At 39.9% G+C, this 20,588-nt stretch overlaps 2 protein-coding genes across 5 annotated transcripts in view; one reads left to right on the top strand and one right to left on the bottom strand.

Annotated features, from left to right (window-relative positions):
* babam2 (BRISC and BRCA1 A complex member 2) overlaps positions 1-20,588 on the top strand; it is a 213,064-nt gene that overhangs the window by 56,515 nt on the left and 135,961 nt on the right. For all 4 annotated transcript variants that reach the window (XM_043687222.2, XM_043687226.2, XM_043687224.2 and 1 more), the window contains exon 6: positions 10,613-10,687. In XM_043687222.2, the coding sequence (XP_043543157.1) occupies positions 10,613-10,687 (75 nt within the window). The remainder of the gene's footprint in view (positions 1-10,612; positions 10,688-20,588) is intronic.
* LOC148151350 (uncharacterized) overlaps positions 1-20,588 on the bottom strand; it is a 187,918-nt gene that overhangs the window by 35,269 nt on the left and 132,061 nt on the right. The window lies entirely within an intron of this gene.

Below are 20,588 nucleotides of genomic sequence, written 5' to 3' on the forward strand. Positions count from 1 at the left end.
TACAGGAGTTCCACACACTGTAAGCATGTGGAGTGTCGAAGATTTGCCTCAAAGGCAAAATTGATGCATTATGGTTAATCCAGTTGGTTGCTAATGTCATTAGGCTTTTTTAAAGATTACTTCACTTCAGTTTTTATGTCATTTAGCTCATTGGGATCTTTTAGAAAAGCAGTTTCTTTTGAATGTGCTCGCTCTGTTTCTGATGAAAATAGTAAACAGCTTGGTCATTTTTCTTGCTTACGAGGGAAAGTATAAAAGCTATTTAGCTTCCATACATTTCCTCTAATCTTCAGTCATTTTTTAGGCCAACACATGATGAGAGGAAAGCAACAACTTTGTTATTCTGTACTTAATGATGTTAGGTAAGCTGACAGTCAGTTGCTGCAAAGGGAATATATTACATTAACAGAAATATTGTCTTTCATATTGCTTGCTAAATCATGTCCCATCTACCCTTTTCTCATGGTTTAAGTAGACATTCGCCATTCCTCGATTTGAGGAAGAAATAAAAATTGTTGTGGTGCACTAACGCTAATTTTCCAGCCTCAATCTTAATGTTGCTTGTTTAGCTTTACAATTGCAGGTTATATCTTGCCGCACAACTGTCACTGAATTAATTTTGTGTGAAGAGTTTTGAGATATTTCTGAGACATGTAACAGGAAATACATGAATTTCATGTGCTGTATTAGAGAAGTTTTGATGAAGACTGTTTAGATTTGGAGTCTTGGAAAAGTTTTTTTTAAAATTCAGAACGAAATAGCATGTCATTTCCTTCTGTTCAGATTCTTGGCAAATGCCAAATGACTTTCTTTGTTGAGTTGCCAACAATCTTAATGCTCTTTGAAAATTATAGAACATATTTCTGGTCATAAATGTTTCAATTTGCCTGTAATTTTTCCAAAACTGTAGTATGTACTTTTTCACATCCCATTGTGTTTTTTTTTAAATTATGCATTTCTTTATAGATTTTCCATTGAACTTACTAAATCCTTAACAGGAAAGGAAACAGACCAATTCAAATGCAATTAAGAGCAGTAGGTAATAAGACATGTGATCAAGGATTATATGCTATTCTTACAAATACAAAACTTTCCATACACCTTCCAATTGTGATCGCAAATAGTGTTTTGAAAATCTTTACCACCCCTCAATGAGAGTTGAGTGAAGTAACAAGGAGCATGGAGACCAGGCACCTGTGCCACTGGGAGCACGGTTGTTATGAGTAGATCAAAGCTTAATGTTGGAAATTACTGCCCTGCGAGTTTGGAACACCAAAACATCAACTCAGAACCCCACTTGTGTCCTGACCCTAACTTTGGGAAGACCTGTACTAAGAGCTACATATTACTATTCAAAAATAGGAGCATTTTTGTAATAGTAAATTAACAACAAATGTATATCCATTTATAGCATAGTATATTTACGAAGACTGCTCCAGCAGCCTCAAGAAAGTGTGTTGATAAATCCCTAATGACCAACCCTTGAACATTGTCCTCTTCCTCATTCACAAACTGCTCATAATATATTCCAAAGTATGGCTCAGCTTCCCTACGTATGCTGCTTACATTCAGTTGTACTTCAACATCTTGCTCATTTCCACCAATTTATCTCAACTGTTTCACTCCTTAACTGGGTTTCAATTTTGATTACCTGTGATTAAATAAGACTGAAACTATTGTTTTCAACTCTGATCTCAAATTCTGTACCATCTACTTTACCCTTGTTCTGGCTGAACTGGATCAGAGTCATTGAGCTTTACAGCACTGAAAGGAGTCATTTGCCCATTGTATCCCCACTATTTATCCAGCATTGATCTACTTTAGCCATGAGCCTGTAGCCTTGTACGAGAATTCATGTCAGGACTCCAGTAATCTCCTCCTTTTGTTTTCTGCAGCAGTCTGAGAAAGGTCCCATCTGGACCTGGGTGTTTATCCAACTTCCATCTGCTAAAACTGCAATTTTCTCATCTTTACCAATTCAAATACATCACGGTCCTCTTCCTTGATTTCTATAACTATATCATTCACCTGTATCATGAATACAAATGAAAAATGCTCATTTAAAATCTCACCTACATCTACCAGCTCCATGCACAGTTTGATGCTTTGGTCCCCAATGGGCCCTACTCTTTTCCTGGTTAACCTTTTTGCCCCCAGTTTCAACCATAAACTCCACTTTTTCTCTTTATATCCAATCCTTGATATCCGAGGTTCTCTGGTCTTGTTGGTCTCATCCTTCACCTTTTTGGAAGGATGTTGGCCCTATGCACTCAGCATTTCCTTTATATACATATTTAGATATGCTGAGTAGTGAGATTAAGGTTGTGGTTGAATACAATTTTGTTTCTGCTGATGGGCCCATAGTTAAAAATCACACAACACCACAGGTTTATTTGGAAGTACAAGCTTTTTGAGCACTGCTCCTTCGTCAGATATCTAATGGGGTAGGATTATAGGATGCAGAATTTACAGCAAAAGATCAAAGTGTCGTATAATTGATGTGATGTATTGAACAAACCTAGATTGCTGTTCAGTCTTCCATCACTGAGCTGAGATGTCTTTTCTTTTAATAAGACCTTAAGTTATCTCAGGAATGTGATTTGAAAGAAGTTCTCCAAACTCCAAACTCCACAGTGCAATTGAACCTGGGTCCCTGATGTTATGAGGCAGTAGTGCTAACCACTGAGCCACTCTGCTGCCCGGTAGGGCAAATCTGTTTGACTATAACCTGGTGTTGTGAGTTTTTTAACTTTGCCCACCCCAGTCCAAGACCGGCATCTCCACATGATGGCCCCATTTGCCTCCTGGATGCTCTCTTTTGCATTCCTAGTACTGTTCAAAGTCTATCTCATTTAGTATGGTGTTTGTGCCCCACAACACGATATAGGATATATTCAATTTGACCAGGAACTCTGTAATGGCAGTATGATGGTAATTCCTACTGGTACTGTCAAGGACAGTGTTCAGGCAACTTGGCTGAGAGTGCTGCTAGTTCTGGAGCATGGGTCATGCAGCACAGAAACCGAGCCTTCAGTCCAACTTGTCCATACCGACCAGGTATCCTAAATAAATCTAGTCCAATTTGACCCAGTCCCTCTAAACCCTTTCTAGTTATATACCCTATCCAGATGCCTTTTAAATATTGTAATTGTACCAGCCTCCAATACTTCCTCTAGAAGCTCATTCCATACATGCATGAAAACGTTGCCCCTTAGGTCCTTGTTAAATCTTTTCCCCCCTCCCCTTAAATATATGCACTCTAATTTTGGACTCCCCTACCCTGGGGAAGAGATCTTAGCTATTCACTCTATCCATGCCCTTGATGATTTTATAAACCTCTATAAGATCACCCCTCAACCTCGTATACTCCAGGGAAAATAGCCCCAGCCTCTCCCTGTAACTGAAACATTTCAACCTTGGCAACATCCTTGTAAATCGTTTCTGAACCCTTTCAAGTTTAACAACAACCTTCCTGTAAAAGAGACCAAAATTGCACACAATATTACAAAAGTGGCCTAGCCATTGTCCTGTACAGCCGCAACATTATCTCCAAAATACTATACTCAATGCAGTGACTAATAAAGGCAAGCGTACCAAATGCTGCTTTCACCATCCTGTCTACCTGCAACCCCACCTTCTAGGAACTATTAACCTGCACCTCAAAGTCTCTTTGTTTGGCAACGTCCCCTAGGACCTTACCATTGTGTATTTGATTTACCAAAATTCAGGACCTAACATTTATCTAAGTCAACCTCCATCTGCTACATCTTAGCCCATTTGCCTATTTGATCAAGGTCCATCCTAAATATTACGTGGCTTCTTATCAAATGTCATTATCCTTTTTTATTATTAACATCCTCAAAAAACCTCCAACCGATTTGTTAGACATGATTAAATTTTCTTAAATCCATATTGATGCTTGTTAATGCAGCACTTTTTAAAACAAAAGATTAACAATACCTAATAATGGAACCTAGCACTTTACCTTTAATATTAGGTTACCTAGCCTATAGTCCATCATTTTCTTCTTTCTCTTTTTCTGACATAGTCAGGTTATGTCTGCTATCATCCAATGCTTCAAAATTGTTTCAGAACTTAAGGAATTTTGGAAAATCAAAACCAATACATCCATCATTTCAATTTTTTTTTTAAACCTGATGGAAATCATCAAGTCTGGACATGTTACTATTTAGTCCCATTAATTTATCCAGCAGTTTGTTTATACTGATTTTTTTTTTTTTAAATCCTCATTCTCAATCATCTTTTGTTTCTGATTGTTGTCCAGAATGTTTCTTTGTGCTTTGGGGCCAATAGATAGATGGAGTATTTGCCTCATATCCCTATGTCCCTTTGTTCCACATTATAATTTTAGCTGTCTATCTGCAATGGGCCCATGTTTATTTTCACTAATCTCTAATTCATGAACCCATAAAAATGTTTTCTGTTTTCATGTCTCTTACTAATCTATCCTCCTTTCATTCTGTTCGCTTATCAAGTTCTCCCAATGCTCAGGCAACATTGTGACCTTCTCCCTTTCATCTTTAACACCCGACATGAGCCATGGTTTGAGCAATGTTTTCATTGCATTTTTGTGTTTCAGAAATGTGTTTTTATTGCATATTGTGTATTAATCTTTAAAAACTATCTATTGTTTGTCTGCTATCATATATTTGATTATAGTTTCCCACTTTATATAAGCTTTGAACTTCATTGAATTATTTTCAAACTCAGTATGAAAATTTATATTTATATTTAGGCCACTCTTTCTTTTGAGGTTGCCTTATTTGCCTCATGTCATGTTACTATTAAATATTAAATATCCAACTCATCCACACTACTACTGCTAACTTAGTTTGTCTAGTCTACCTAAAATACTGATCCACATGATTACTGTATTATGTTTGTCACTATGCTTCTAATTTCGTGAATGATAAACTACCTTCCACTGCAAGTATTGTAAGAGGTTTGTAGACAATCTGTACCAATGTTTTCTGCCTCTTAAACAAATGTTTTGTGTTCCCAGAGAGCAATTATGTTTATGTAATTCATATAACTGTCATCAAAGGTCCTACATACCATATCAAATCTCTAGGGGACAGTAGTTTAATAGCAATATTACTGAAACGAGGACATGAGTTTGAATCCCACCATGACGGATGGGTGGGAGCCCACGTCTGGGTGGTATGCACTTCAGAGGGTCAGTGTAGACTCAAATGCCTGCTGACCCATAACAATGTAGTTGATTCCCCCCCACCCCACTTTCTTCCCCACATGGCAATAAGGGATGTGCAATAAATGCTGTGCCCAGTCAGTAATGCCCACCTCCATGAATTTAAAAGAAAACTGCTGGAAGTAACTGTTATCTAAATAGGAAGCATTACTTGGCTGACTTTCATGCTATTTCCACCACACCATAGAGTCATTCGAGATGTACAGCATGGAAACAGACCCTTCGGTCCAATTTGTCCAGACCGACCAGATATCCAAATACAATCTAGTCCCACCTGCCAGCACCCGGCCCATATTTCTCCAAACCCTTCCCATCCAGATGCCTTTTAAATGTTGCAATTGTACTAGCCTCCACCACTTCCTCTGGCAGCTCATTCCATACACGTACCACCCTCTGAGTGAAAATGTTGCTCCTTAAGTCTCTTTTATATCTTTGCCCTCTCACCCTAAACCTATCCCTTTGAATTCGAGGGATAATCAATTCAGACACTGTATTTCACTAATCTGTCCAACAAAGCTTGAAAGAATTTATAGTCAAAATTTCTGAAGGTCTAATGTCATACAATAGGTTTGTAATTGTTCTATGTTGCCACAGTGAAATCATGGGAAATAGGAATAAGGCATTCAGTTCCAAAGCAGAAACAATAATTCAAATTATGCCACATTAATTTGAGTAAGGTCAGGTCTCCCTTTTAAACAATTGTTGGCAACCTATCTTATTTGAAGGATTATGGTGATGTGATCAAAGGTACAGGTTCTTAGCTTGTTTTAAATGAGTACATAGGTAACTACTGCTGGAGTAGTCTGACACTTCTGTTCAGTAATTCAAGACTTGTCTTGGAAAAAGCCTATGAAGAGATGATAAATCCAGAATCCTGCTCAGAATTGTGGTTAACACAGCACATTTGTTTAGTCAGTAGAACTCTCATTGGCAATAACCCAGTAATAATAATAATTATAATAGGATTCTCTTTGTCAATGTGTTTTTGCATTGCTGTAACAAATTTATTTTTATAATTTGAACATTTTGCGGTACTTTGCAATCTAAAGACAGTGATATTTTTCATGGAAATACATTTGTTAAAGTGCATTAAATCATTGCCAAAGCCATTTCAGATTGCTACAGTTGTAGTTATTGTTCTTTTCAACAAGTCGAGAAATTATCTGCTTAGAATAACCCACTAATAACTTGTATTTATATGGAATCTGCCCTCAAATTTGGCAAAAGAGAAAATAAGACATGTTGCAAATGGCTAAGACTTGGGGGTTTAAGGCTAAGACTTGGCCTCAGACACCAGTGATTATGCAGTGTACTTCACAAAAGTGATCAAATAAGGAATGAATTTCAAGGTTTGGATATGCAGTTTCTTTTGATGAGCGCAAAATGACTGTGGTGCGTAGGTCGAGGCAGAAATATTGGCCAGGACACTAGGACTTGGTTAGAAAGTTTATTTATTGAATTGAATTTATTGTCACGTGTACTGAGGCACAGTGAAAAGCTTTGTCTTGTGAGCAATACAGACAGATCACAGAGTTAAGTCACCTAGATAGAAAATAATAAGTAATAGCGGCAAAAACAAAAACACAGGTACAGGCGAATGTTAAGAGATTGTGAGTCCATTCAGTATTCTAACAATAGTAGGATAGAAATTATTTTGAAACCAGCTGGTGCGTGTGTTCAGGCTTCTGTACCTACTCCCCGATGGTAGAGGTTGTAGAAAAGCATTGCCAGGGTGAGATGGATCTTTGAGAATGCTGGCGGCCTTTCCTTGACAGCAGGCCTGATAGATGGATTCTATAGATGGGAGGTTGGCCTTTGTGATTGTCCGGGCCGAGTTCACCACTCGCTGTACAGTCTTTGATCTTGAGTAGTACAGTTGCCATACCAGGTAGTGATACATCCAGATATAATGCTCTCTGGCGCACACATAGTTGGCAAGGGTGTTCACCATCATGCCAAATTTCCTCAGCTGCCTGAGTAAGAAGGAACGTTGTTGGGCCTTTGTAACCAGTGCGTCCACGTGAAAGCTTGTTGTGGATGACCACTGCCAGGAGCTTGACACTCTCCACTCATTCCACCTCTGTGCTATTAATGTGTAGGGGGACATGAGTAACATCCTTCCGAAAGTCAATAATGAGTTCCTTGATCTTGCCGGCATTGAGAGCTAGGTTGTTCTCAGTGCACCATTTTTCCAGGTCTTCCTCCTCACGTCTGTAGTCTGTTTCATCGCCATCTGAGATTCAACCGACTATGGTGCAAACAGCAAACTTGAAAATGGCATTAGTGTGATATTTGGCAGCGCAATCATGGGTATGCAGTGAGTACAGTAGGGGGCTGAGCACACCCCCCTGGGGGGTTCCAGTGTTGAGTGTTAGTGAGGATGAAATATTGTCCCCAATCTTCACAGATTGTGGCCTGTGGGTCAGGAAACTGAAGATCCAGTTGCAGAGAGTGGGGCTTAGTCCGAGATCACTAAGTTTAGTAATCAGCCTCGAGGAGATGATAGTGTTGAAGGCTGAAGTGTAGTCAATGAGTAGAATTCTTACATATCTGTTCTTGGTGTCAAGATGTTCTAGGGAGGAGTGAAGGGCAAGTGATATGGCATCTGACGTGGATCTGTTGGTCTGATAAGCAAATTGGAGTGGGTCAAGAGTAGTGGGGAGGCTGGAGTTGATTTAATGCCATGTCCAGCCTTTAAAAGCACTTCATGACCACCAAAGTTAGGGCCACTGCTGGTAGTCATTGAGACATGCTGCATGAGCCTTCTTAGGCACAGGGATGATGTTGACCCTCTTGAAACAGCAAGGGACAGTGGCCTGCTGCAGGGAGAGGTTGAAGATGTCCAAGAAGACCTCTGCCAGTTGATCTGCGCATGCTCTGAGTACACAGCCTAGTACTCCGTCTGGTCCCATTGCTTTCCTTGGATTCACACAAAGGAAAACTGATCTGGAACATGGATTTCTCTCTGGAACATGGATTTGAAACCAGCTTGAATTAAGGAGAACTGGCAGTTTATGTGCTTTTAGTTGTTAGAAGATCGATGCAATTGCTTATGCCCAAAACATCGATTCTCCTGCTCCCCGGATGCTGCCTGACTTGCTGTGCTTTTCCAGCACCACACACTCTCAACAATCGTATCAGAAGGCGAGATATAAGCTTTCAACTTGGTTGTGTTAAGCATTATTTGTGGGTGTCTCAAGTATGGAATTGCAGTGCCTAAAACTAACGGCTGAAATCTCACTCAAGTTGGTTGTGTAGAATCAGGAAAATTACTGACGCCTCAAACTCGACTCACGAGAAACTTTGGCCTCAGTTGTAATAAAACGAATAAACAACTCAGGCTCTTGTCCTTCTCATTTCCAGTATACTACCTACAACCCATTAGATGCCAACCAGCCCATCATCGTCCCTCATACATTCCATCACAATTTATGCCCCTGTACCAAAATCTACTCCTAAATATTTCCATGTACTTAATTCTTTCAAACACTTGATTGCTTATAAAATTAACATTTTATATTTGTATCCCTATTTCAAGACAGCTGATCCATCTAGAATCACTTGGAACAGTTAATCAAACTGTCAACTTGCAGGCCCCTAACTTTGTTAATGTTGGGAAGCATTCAGGGTGAACTAATTTAAAATGATAGCACGAAGGCATCTGTTGAAATTGCAAGCACCAATCTTTTTTCAGCTGAAAAAAAATTTGCAGTAACCTGCATGGTTTATTTTCAGATTTCAAAAGGTGGGCAATTCAAATTACTTTACAGCTTGAAAGTTTCACTGAACAAATCCACCTGTTATGCACATTTATATCTGTTGTTAACAATAGCCAAAGGACCAGCGGCAGTAAATGTGAGGTGTTGCATTTTGGTAAGGCAAACCTGAGCAGGGATTATAGTTAATGGTAGGGCCTTGGAGAGTGATGCTGAACAAAGAGACCCAGGGAGACAAATGCATTGTTCCTTGGAAGTGGAGACATAGGTAGATAAGGTGGTGAAGAAGGCATTTGTCATGCTTGCCTTTATTGATCAGAACATTTGAGTATAGGAATTGGGACGTCATGTTGCATCTGTGAGGGACTTTGATGAGGCCACTTTTAGAATACTGCATACAATTCTGGTCACCTTTCCACAGGAAGGATGTTGTTAAACTTGAGAGGGTGCGGAAAAGATTTACAAGGATGTTGTGAAAACTGGAGGGTTTGAGTTGTAGAGAGAGGCTATATAGGCTGGGGCTTTTTTTTCACTGGAATGTCAGAGGCTGAGTAGTGACCTTATAAGTGGTTTATAAAATCATGAGGGACGTAGATAGGGTGAATAGGCAAGGTCTTTTTCCTAGGATAGTGGAGTGTAAAACTAATGGACATAAGGTTAACACGAGAGGGGAAAGCTTTAAAGGGGACCTGAGGGACAGCCTTTTCATGCAGAGGGTGGTGCTTGTATGGAACAAGCTGCCCAAGGACATGGAGGAGGCAGGTGCAGTTACAATTACAATATTTAAAAGACATCTGGATGAGTATATGAATAAGGATATGGGCAAAATGCTGGCAAACAGGATTAGGTCAGATTGAGATGCCTGGTCAGTGTGAGCAAGTTGGACTGAAGGGTCTCTTTCCATGCTCTGATTCTGTGATTATGACACTTGACTTGTGCAAAGAATTCCAATTGGTTTAGACCTTTGTCTCAAATTCATAAAAGCCCTTTGGTCAAGTTTCAGAAAGATAGGTGACAAAATTGCTTCTGAATCAAGATAGCTGCATTTTTGGATATATTGCTTTCTCTGTAAACCATGGATGTGTGAAATACATTCTAGCCCCACACTCCTCCACCAGCAAAAGTAGTGAATATGAGTTTTAGTCTGGATTTTAGAAAACATTTTGGCCAAGGCCTAGAACTTGTCTCCTTTGCAAAACAATTTGGTCTGACTTTCCATTCAGATGTTCTGTTCATTATTTACGGGTAGATGTGAATGTGGAATTCAAAAGTCAAACAGATAAGCCATGAACATATTCAATGGCAGTACAGGCTGAATGTAACTTCTCTTATTTTGCATGTTTATATGAATATGTAACTTGGAGTTTAGAATTTGGGGAAAATATAATCTGTCCGGATGTCTTTGAATTTTAAATTTGTAATTAAAAAAAGTTCCCCAAAGGTATTTTTTAAAATTAGTAGAAGTCAACATAATTTATGTTATACATTTAAGTTATTCATCATGTTTTCCATGTATTTGAACTGAAGATTGTAGTCCAATTAATCATTAGATAAAATCATATTCAGTGAATACTTGGTTACATAATGCATGTTATAATACTTGCAGCCTTGTTTTAAATGGTATTGGATTCAGTTAATAGAATTATTTTTTCTTGTCCATTCATAGACTGGTGAATTTTCTGCTCGTTTCCTTTTGAAGCTGCCAGTGGATTTCAGCAACATACCAATATACCTGCTCAAGGTAATGTTCTTTCACGTTGTTCATGACGAAGTCAAGTTATGTTTAAAACTGATACGGCCATATGCTTTAGTTTAATTTTTGATTGGTTCAAGCGTCACCAGATAATTAAATAAAGTGGTATTTTTCCGAGAAAACTTACTTTTGGATGGATAATTATTGAGTCTGGTATCAATTGTTCATTGGTGTTCCCACGTTGTTATGTAAGTTAACTCATTTGGTTGGGGAGATGGAAAAAAGTGGAAAGAAAGTAAAGCCAAAAGAGACAACAAGGAGGAAAGTAATAAAAACCAGATCAGAATATTAGCGAGTTTTGAGATGATTTGTAGCTCAGGTTGAGGTTCTGGATGGAGGTTTGCTCACTGAGCTGGAAGGTTCATTTTCAGACATTTTGTCATCATACTAGATAACATCTTCAGTGAGCCTCCAGACGAAGCACTGCTGATGATTCCTGCTTTCTGTTTATAGGTTTGGGTTTCTTTGGGGTGATTATATCATTTCCCGTGGTGATGTCAGTTCTGGTTCTGTTTCTCAGGGGTAGTAAATGGAATCCAAGTCAATGTGTTTGCTGATAGATTTCCTGTTGGAATGCCATGCTTCTAGGAATTCTCGTGCATGTCTCTCTCTCTCTCTCTCCTTATATACAGATAAGGAAGGACACCTTCGACAGGACAAGCCAAATGGAGACACACACGAGAATTCCTAGAAGCATGGCATTCCAACTGGAACTCTATCAACAGACACTTTGACTTGGACCCCATTTACCACCCCCTGAAAAAAAAACAGGAAATGATATCATGATAGGAAATGGCATCACCAACCTAAAGAAATCCAAGCATGTAAATAGAAAGCGGGATTCATCAGCACTGCTTCATCCAGAGGCTCACTGAAGATGTTACCGAGTATGGTGATGAAATGTTTGAAAATGAACCTTCCAGCTCAGCGAGCAAACCTGCATCCAGCAGATCAGAATATGAAAAATACAAAGGAGTAATATTGCTGAAATAAAAACTGATGAAGATTATGTGGATGAAAGAATGAACAAAATCTTTCCAAATAAATGGGAAAATTAGAATAAATAACAGTAATAGTATGGTACGGTAACAGTAGATTAGATTAGATTAAATTAGATTACAGTGTGGAAACAGGCCCTTCGGCCCAACAAGTCCACACCGACCCGCCGAAGCGAAACCCACCCCATACCCCTATATTTACCCCTTACCTAACACTACGGGCAATTTAGTATGGCCAATTCACCTGACCCTGCACATCTTTGGACTGTGGGAGGAAACCGGAGCACCCGGAGGAAACCCACGCAGACACTGGGAGAACGTGCAAACTCCACACAGTCAGTCGCCTGAGGTGGGAATTGAACCCGGGTCTCTGGTCCTGTGAGGCAGCAGTGCTAACCACTGTGCCACCGTGCCACCCACAGTAGTGGGTTATATCACAGCAGTGACACATAGTAATATCCAAGCAGTGCATTGAGGATGTCCATATGGTAAAATGAAGGAACAGAACGAGAAAATATAAAAGTGAGTATAAGTAGAGATGAAATAGGCAAGATTTGCTTATCATTTGGAAAGTTTTTAAAAAGGAATAATAATTCCAACTATTGCAAAGTAGATTTCTAGAAAGGCAGTGCATATAGCCAAAGCTATCAGCAAGCTTTTAAAAATGTATTGAACTCTGCTTGTCAAGGAGGAAAGAAGCAAAGCTGGATTTAATTTGAGAGTATGATTTGTAAAAGACAGGTGATATGAGAAAAGAAAACAATTGGGGGGAAATTAAACCATAGCTTAGTGGAGTTCTAAATCCCTGACTTTATCCGCCTTTATTTTAAACTATAATGAAAGGTCTAACTTCGAGGTGCTACTCTGGAAAAGCATAGAGTTCAGATAGCTAAGTACATCTGACGTAACAACTGGGCAAAACATAGATGCAAATGGATTAACACTGGAAAATATTCAAGGGCTAGTGTCAAATTAATATATCATTAAAGATGAAAAGATTTGAATCACAGGCAGATATATATGGTTAAGAGATTGAAACTAAACTGAAAGGTAAAAGTCTGATCAACATTAATACAGAAGAAAATTGTGAGGAATTTAGGAAATGTAACAAGGTGAAAATGGAGTTTTGGAGGGCATGTGAAAGGCTGATATGAAATTGGAAATTATAAGGACTTTTGGAAGTAGAATAAATAGCAAAAAGAAATGAAACAATGGTAGGCTGAAGGGTGAATTCAGAATTTTGAAGATGAACTTTCAAAAAAATAAGTTGGCTCTTAAAATTTAGCAGAACACAATAAATAAATCACCAATCTTGGTGTGCATCCCAGGCCTTTGAAGATAATCAGAGAGGAAATAATAGTAACTTGATCCACGATTTTTCAATGCTCATTTGATGTTCAAATTGTGAGAAATGACAAGATGGTGAAGGATAAAACAAAGCAGCTTAAAGAGGGTAGGTTATGTAGCATAGATTCACAACAATGACGCCAGTGATCAGAAATGTTTTATTGAAAGAAACATGAGATGGTGGGAACATTTCCCAATATTGTTCATTAAATTTATAGTTTTACTTATGAAGCATTTTGTTATACTGAACAGAACAAATGTTTCTCCTGGTTAGGGAGTTGATGACAAGTAATTATCAGTTTAATATTGACACTGTATAGGGAGACTTCTTCACACCAAGTTGTTCAGGTTTGAAAACAAATAGTTGATGATAGATAAACATTTGAAGTCAATGAAGATACAAACAAAAGGTAGAGTACTGCATTATTGAACAGGTTAGAATGATACCAGCAAAGAGTTGGCACTGACGTAGTGGGCTATGTCGTTCATTGGTCTCTATGGTTCTAAAATACATACAGGTGTCAGCTAATAGTTTAAAAATTGTACAGAAGTGTTGCATAATCATCATTTAAATAATAGACTATCAAGATACCTGCCTGCTAACTGTGGAAAGCCTTCGCAAGACACACAATCGGTTTGAGATTTCTACTTTCGTTATTTTCAGTTGGTCTGGCATGTCTGTACTTTAAGGCTTTACCATGCAAATATGCATTTCTGTGTGTTATTTCACCATAGGGCAATAGGCTGCCTGTTCCAGTGTGGAAACAGGCCCTCCAGCCCAACCAGTCCATACCGACCCTCCGAAGTGTAACCCACCCAGACCCATTTCCCTCTGACTAATGCACCTAACACTATGGGCCATTTAGCATGGCCAGTTCGCCTGACTTGCATATCTTTGAACTGTGGGAGGAAACCGGAGCACCCGGAGGAAACCCGTGCAGGCACTAAGAGAATGTGCAAACTCCACACAGACAGTCACCTGAGGCTGGAATCGAACGTGAGACTCTGGTGCTAACCACTGTGACAGCAGTGCTAACCACTGAGCCACCATGCCGCCCCATCTTACGAGGATTATAGGCTTACTAGAAAGGAACTCAGAAATGAACTGAGGAGAGCCAGGAGGGGGCACAAAAAAGGCTTGGCAGGAAGGATTAGGGAGAACCCAACGGCATTTTACTTATATGTGAGGAATAAGAGAATGATCAGGGAGAAAGTAGGGCCGGTCAAGGATAACATAGGGAACTTGTGCGTGGAGTCTGAGCAGATTGCTTCGGTTTTCACCAAGGAAAGGGACCTTGTTGTGAATGAGAACTTTGAGGAGCTGGGATATAGGCTTGAACAGATCAAGATTGATGAAGTTGATCTGCTGGAAATTTTGGCAAACATTAAGATTGATAAGTTCCCAGGGCCAGACCAGATTTATCCTGGGTTACTCCAGGAAGCGAGAAAGGAGGTTGCTAAGCTGCTGCGAAGATCTTTGCTTCCTCACTCTCCATGGGAGTCGTACCGGAGGATTGGAGAGAGGCGAATGTTTTCAAGAAAGGGAATAGTGAAATCCTTGGCAAGTACAGACCAGTCAGTTTTACGTCTGTGGTCAGCAAGGTTTTGGAAAGAATTCTGAGGGATAGGATTTATGACTATTTGGAAAAGCATAGAGTGATTAAAGGCAGTCAGCATGGCTTTGAGTGGTAGGTCATGCCTCACAAATCTTACTGAATTCTTTGAGGAGGTGACGAGACGGGTCGAGCAGTGGATGTGGTGTATATAGACTTCAGCAAGGCATTTGATAAGGTTCCCATGGTAGGCTCATTCATAATTCAGGAGGTATGGGATACAGGGAGATTTGGCTATCTGGATTCAGAATTAGTTGGCTTACAGAAGGCAGAGTGTGTTTGTTGATGGAAAGTATTCTGCCTGGAGGTCAGTGGTGAGTGGTGTCTTTGCTCTTTATAGTTTCTATAAATGACTTGGATGAGGAGGTTGAGGGGTGGGTTAGTAATATTGCAAATGACATAAAGGTTGTAGGTGCCGTTGATAGTATCGAGGGGTATTGCAGGCTGCACCGCGACATATACAGGATGCAGAGCTGGGCTGAGAAATGGCAGATGGAGTTCAACCTCGATAAATGCGAAGTGATGCATTTTGGAAGGTCAAACTTGAATGCTGAATTAGGATTAAAGACAGGATTCTTGGCAGTGTGGAGGAACAGAGGGATCTTGGTGTTCAAGTACATAGATCCCTCTGAGTTGCCACCCAAGTGGATAGGGTTAAGAAAGCATATGGTATTTTGGCTTTCATTTACAGAGGCATCAAATTTAAGAGCCGCAAGATTTTGCTGCCGCTCTACAAGACTTTGCTGAGACCACACTTGGAATATTGTGTCCAGTTCTGGTCACCTTTTTATAGCAAAAATATGGAGGCTTTGGAGAGGGTACAAAGAAGGTTTACCAGGATGCTGCCTGGACTGGAGAGCTTGTCTTACGAAGAGGGGTTGACTAAGCTTGGACTTTTTTCTCTGGAGAGGAGGAAGAGAGGTGACCTGATCGAGATATACAAGGTAATGAGAGGCATGGATAGTATCAATAGCCAGAGACTTTTCCCCAAGGGGTCATAGTTTTAAGATATTAGGAGGAAGGTATAGCAGAGACGTCAGAGGTAGCTTCTTTATGTAGACAGTAGTGTATGCATGGAATGCGTTGCCAGCAGTGATGGTGGAAGCAGAGTCATTAGGGACATTTAAGCGACTGCTGGACATGCACTTGGACAGCAGTGAATTGAGGGGTGGGTAGGTTAGGTTATTTTGTTTTAGATTAGGAATAATCTACAGCACAACGCCATGGGCCGAAGGGCCTGTTCCTGCGGTACTTTTCTATGTTCTATATTCTCATCTCGAAATTGGATATGAGTCTGATTGTGTAACGGCGTTGATGGTCCTGGCAGAATTGTTGAGTCCTGTCTGATTTGTGAACTAAGACGATCGGCGAACTCCACACACTCTGGCTCAGTTCGATGATATCCTTGTCGAGCATGGCCTCCACCTCCTTCTGGACCTGTCTGGCTTTGAAAGGATTAAGCCGATAGGGTTTTGTTTTATCGGATCAATATTCCTACGTCTGTTTTATGTACAATAGCATTCGTCTTCCCCATCTGATTCTTACATATGTCCTTATACTACAGTAACAAATCTTTCAACTGCGTTGTATTCTCCTGAGACTATTTACTAACCTATCCCACTCCTCAATGACTTCTTCATTTTTAAATCTATTTTGAGACACATCAAAATCCACATCATTTGGATTTGATTCCTCACTCTGCGGGGCAGTAACTAACACCTGTTTCTCCAGTTCTACCTCTATTATAATATGTTTTCAACATGTTCACATGACATACCCAATACTGTTTTTTTTTCTGTCTGGTATTTTTACTCAACTTTTTCTCAATTTGATAGGGACCACTAAACCTGGCCAGGAAGGGGTCTCAGAACTAACACGTCGATAGCCGGAGACTATTTCCCAGGGCAGAAATGACTAACACGAGGGGTCATAGTTTTCAGCTGGTTGGAGGAAAGTATAGAGGGGAAGTCAGAGGCGGGTTCTTTACACAGAGAGTTGTGAGAGCATGGAATGCATTGCCAGCAGCAGTTGTGGAGGCAGGGTCATTGGGGACATTTAAGAGACTCCTGGACATGCATATGGTCACAGAAATTTAAGGGTGCATACATGAGGATCAGTGGTCGGCACAACATCGTGGGCTGAAGGGCCTGTTCTGTGTTGTACTATTTTATGTTCTATGTCATCCCCTTGTCAGTCTCAGAGCTTTTTTCTACCTCCTGTTTGGAGTACACATTCACTATACATTTTTTATCGTCTTGGCTTGCTGTTGCAAGTCCCTTAGCCTTTCAGGACTAAATGCTTCTGTCTGACCCTCTGCCTGTTCAGGTTTTTCCTGCACCATTATGTCAAACAGGGTGTCTGCTAACTGAAACTCAACTCCTTCATCTATCTCTCAAGTCACAGCATGAAGCAAAAACTAATGATAGTGGGATCTGGTTACTACAAAGTGTGGGAAGATACCAAGATATATTTCTGTTTTAACTCCTCAGTTTCTTGGTCTTCCTTGGATCCTGCCAAATCATTCCCAAGAACAAGTTGAATTCCTGGAACTGACACTGTCGATCACTGTAACTTCCCCAGTCTTGAGTTGGCACTCCAACCTGGTCTTACATAGGGGAATGCTAAATTTCTGTGTATCTATCCCACAAATTATCACATACTCTGGTAACAAATCAGGAAGAATGCATATTCGCTCATCCGTTACTATCAGTGACTGGTTAGATCGTTTATCTCTCGAAATTTTAACTTCTTGTCCTTCTCCCCCTGTTCTTCCTGAGTAAACTTTACCCACAAAGGCAAATTCTTTGTAGAGATCAGGTAATAACTCCACACCCAGTTTATATGTACTTTGGGCAAATAGGCTCCTTATGGTTTATATTTCAGTATTCACCTGATGGATTTAACTTTTAGTTTTTTATTTGTTTTAAAGATTTTGCTCATTTGTTAAAAGTCACTGGATCAATATACTGGAATTCCTTCCCTAAAGACATTGAGTCAATCCACAGCAGGTGGACTGCAGTTCAAGAAGATAGCTCACCACCTCAAGGGCAACTGGGAATGTGCAATGAATGCTCTTCACCAATGACACCCACATCCCATGAATGAATGAAAAAAGATATGAATTATTGGCATTCAGGGATTTCAGGTCTAAAGGTTGTAGGTAAAGTGTGAATAAATGTTTTAGTGATCCAGATTTGGAAGCATTTTTTGTGTAAAAGCTAGCATACCTGATAAGTATGCAGATTTCTTAGTATCATCAGACCCTGGTTCATGTTACAGACTAACCTTTGTAACTCACTGATGCACTTTTCAGTGTTGGAAAGTTGTTAGAAAATAGACATCATGTCTTACTTAGTAGGATAGTATTGGAACAACATGTATAGAGAAAAGGAAAAATAGGCCAATATCCTTTCCATGCACTTCCATTGAAATCACCAAATTAACAGAAAATACTGAGGAATTTCAAGTGCCAGACTATTTCAGCACAAATTGAGTTTGTGATTTTTTTTTTTGTGGTAACTTAATAAGTGTTGGCAAGAAGCCAGTCCCATTTCAGCGTTAAATAAATCAACATCGCAAGTTTCCAGTAATTGTGCTCACTTTTGAGCCAACTGAGGAGACTTTAAAAAAAAATGTAGGCACAAAGGCTCTACTAGATAACTTTTAAAATAAAGCTGTTCAAAAGGTATTAAGAAACAGACCAGTAAATAGTTCTATCCAGTGGTGGTTTCACTTATTTAGTAATTTATTTAGCTGCTCAGTGGCTGGACTAGCAGCCAGTTAGAACTTTTTTTTATATGATAAATCCATTTCCAGTCATATAAATATTACCATTTAAATATAATCATTCTACATATAATATTCTAAAGTGAATCTTGATTGTGTTGGTTCACAAAGATTTTCAGCAAAAGGACTAACTCTCATGGATTCATGATCGCTAGTTGCATCTAAAGGAGAAAGATGTTTCCAAAATATTTTTCTACATGTAAGAATGTAGCTTTACTCCCAGTTTTAAAAAAAAATCTTTTTGTCGACTGCCATGTTAATCAGCAAGCTTTGGCGACCTGAATTTCAGTGGTATTTTTGAAATTTCTGCTTCTACTTATGTTGAAGATCCTGGCACCTAAGTCAAGGATAGCTTTCATCTATGGCTGTTTAATCACAGTTTGGCATTTGGTTGGGGTCCATGCCTTTGCAGTCTGGAGAGTGGGTCATAGTCAGTCCTGTGACTCAGTAATGACCAGTTCAGGAGATAGGGCTAATGCAAGTGGGGAGATATACAGCTATCAGACCGGGATCTTGGCACTTCCTGTCTGAGGCTGCTCAGTTAGGTTGCTTGAGGATGAACAAGGTCATTGCATGAGTCACTCACAAAAACTAAGAGGAAAGGGTGGGTGGAAAAGAGGGAGGAATCAAGAGTGCTGTTGTCACAGAAGAAAACTTGGCAAGTTATTCTTGGCGATTGGAGGGAAGGAAATATAGCAGCTGTGAACAGGGAGGGTGGGCAACATTATCTGCAAGGGATAAAACATGGATGGGAGTGAGCAATATATGACCACACCTAGAAAGGTCACCTCGTATGTCAGAGGCTGAGAGAAAATGATGGGCAGGTGAAGGCTCACGTAGAACTGTTTGGGTGGTGACCTGGAGATGTGCAGCTGACAAAATTCGCAGGAAGGGTTATCAGGAAGAGGATCTAGATGTTTTGGGGATTCATTTGTGGAGGTTGGAAACTACTGGCTGAAGAGCACTTAGAACAAAGGAAGGGGAGGCAATGGCCTAATGGTGTTATCACTCGACTATTAATCCAGAAACCTAGAATAATGTTCTGGGGACCTGTGTTCGAATCCCGAATCCCACCCCGTGGCAGATGGTGGAATGTGAATTCAATAATAAAAGAAGTGGAATTAAAAGTCGACTGATGACCATGAAACTATTGTCAATTGTTAGAAAAACCCATCTGGTTCACTAATGTCTTTTAGGGAAGAAAACCTTCCACACTTACCTGGTCTGGCCTACTTGTGACTCGAGAGCCATAGTAATATGGTTGACTCTCAACTGCTCTCTGAAATGGCCTAGCAAACCACTCAGTTGTATCAATCGCTAGAAAGTCACAACAAAGCAAGTGGACTACAGCAAATCAAGAAGGCAGCTCATCACCACCACCTCAAGGGCAAGTAAGAATGGACTATCAATGCTGGCCAGCCAACAATGCCCAAGTCCCACAAATGAATTAAAAAAACACAAAGAACATTACAACACAGGAACAGGCCCTTTGGCCCATCAAGACTGCATCCAAACATGATGCCTTTCTAAACTAAAAACCTTTTGCCTTTATACGGTTTGTATCCCTCTATACTCTGCCTATTAATATATCTCAAGATGTCTCTTAAACATTGCTACTGAATCTGCTTCTACCACCTCTGGCAGCACATTCCAGGCACTTGCTACCCTCTGTGTAAGAAAACATTTGCCTCTCACATCTCCTTTAAACTTAACCCCACTTACCTTATCCTATGTCCCTTGGTAATTGACATTTCTGCTATGGGATAAAAACTTCTGACTATCCATTTTATCCATACCTTTCAAAATTTTGCCAACTTCCAGCAAGTTACCCCTCATCCTTTCACATTAAAATGAAAACAAAGCAAGTTTGTCCAAATACAGACCGAAATAACTGTAAATGCTCTAAATCCGACACAAAAACAGACATTGCTGCAAAAGCTCAACAAGTCTGGCAGCATCTGTGGGTATAAATCAGAGTTAATGTTTCGGGTCGAGTGACCCTTCCTCAGAACTGATGGTGGCTAGGAAAATGTTGGTTGATGTGCAGAAGATAGGGTGGGGAAGGAGGTAAGGAGTAAACGATAGGTGAGGATAGTGCCCAAAGAGAGAGAACACAGTTGGACGGACAAGGGAGTGGATAATGAT

The sequence above is a fragment of the Chiloscyllium plagiosum genome, unplaced genomic scaffold (genome assembly GCF_037043375.1).
Source record: "Chiloscyllium plagiosum isolate Xiang-an unplaced genomic scaffold, Cpla_swu_hap1 HiC_scaffold_3, whole genome shotgun sequence".
Taxonomy (NCBI): Eukaryota; Metazoa; Chordata; class Chondrichthyes; order Orectolobiformes; family Hemiscylliidae; genus Chiloscyllium; species Chiloscyllium plagiosum.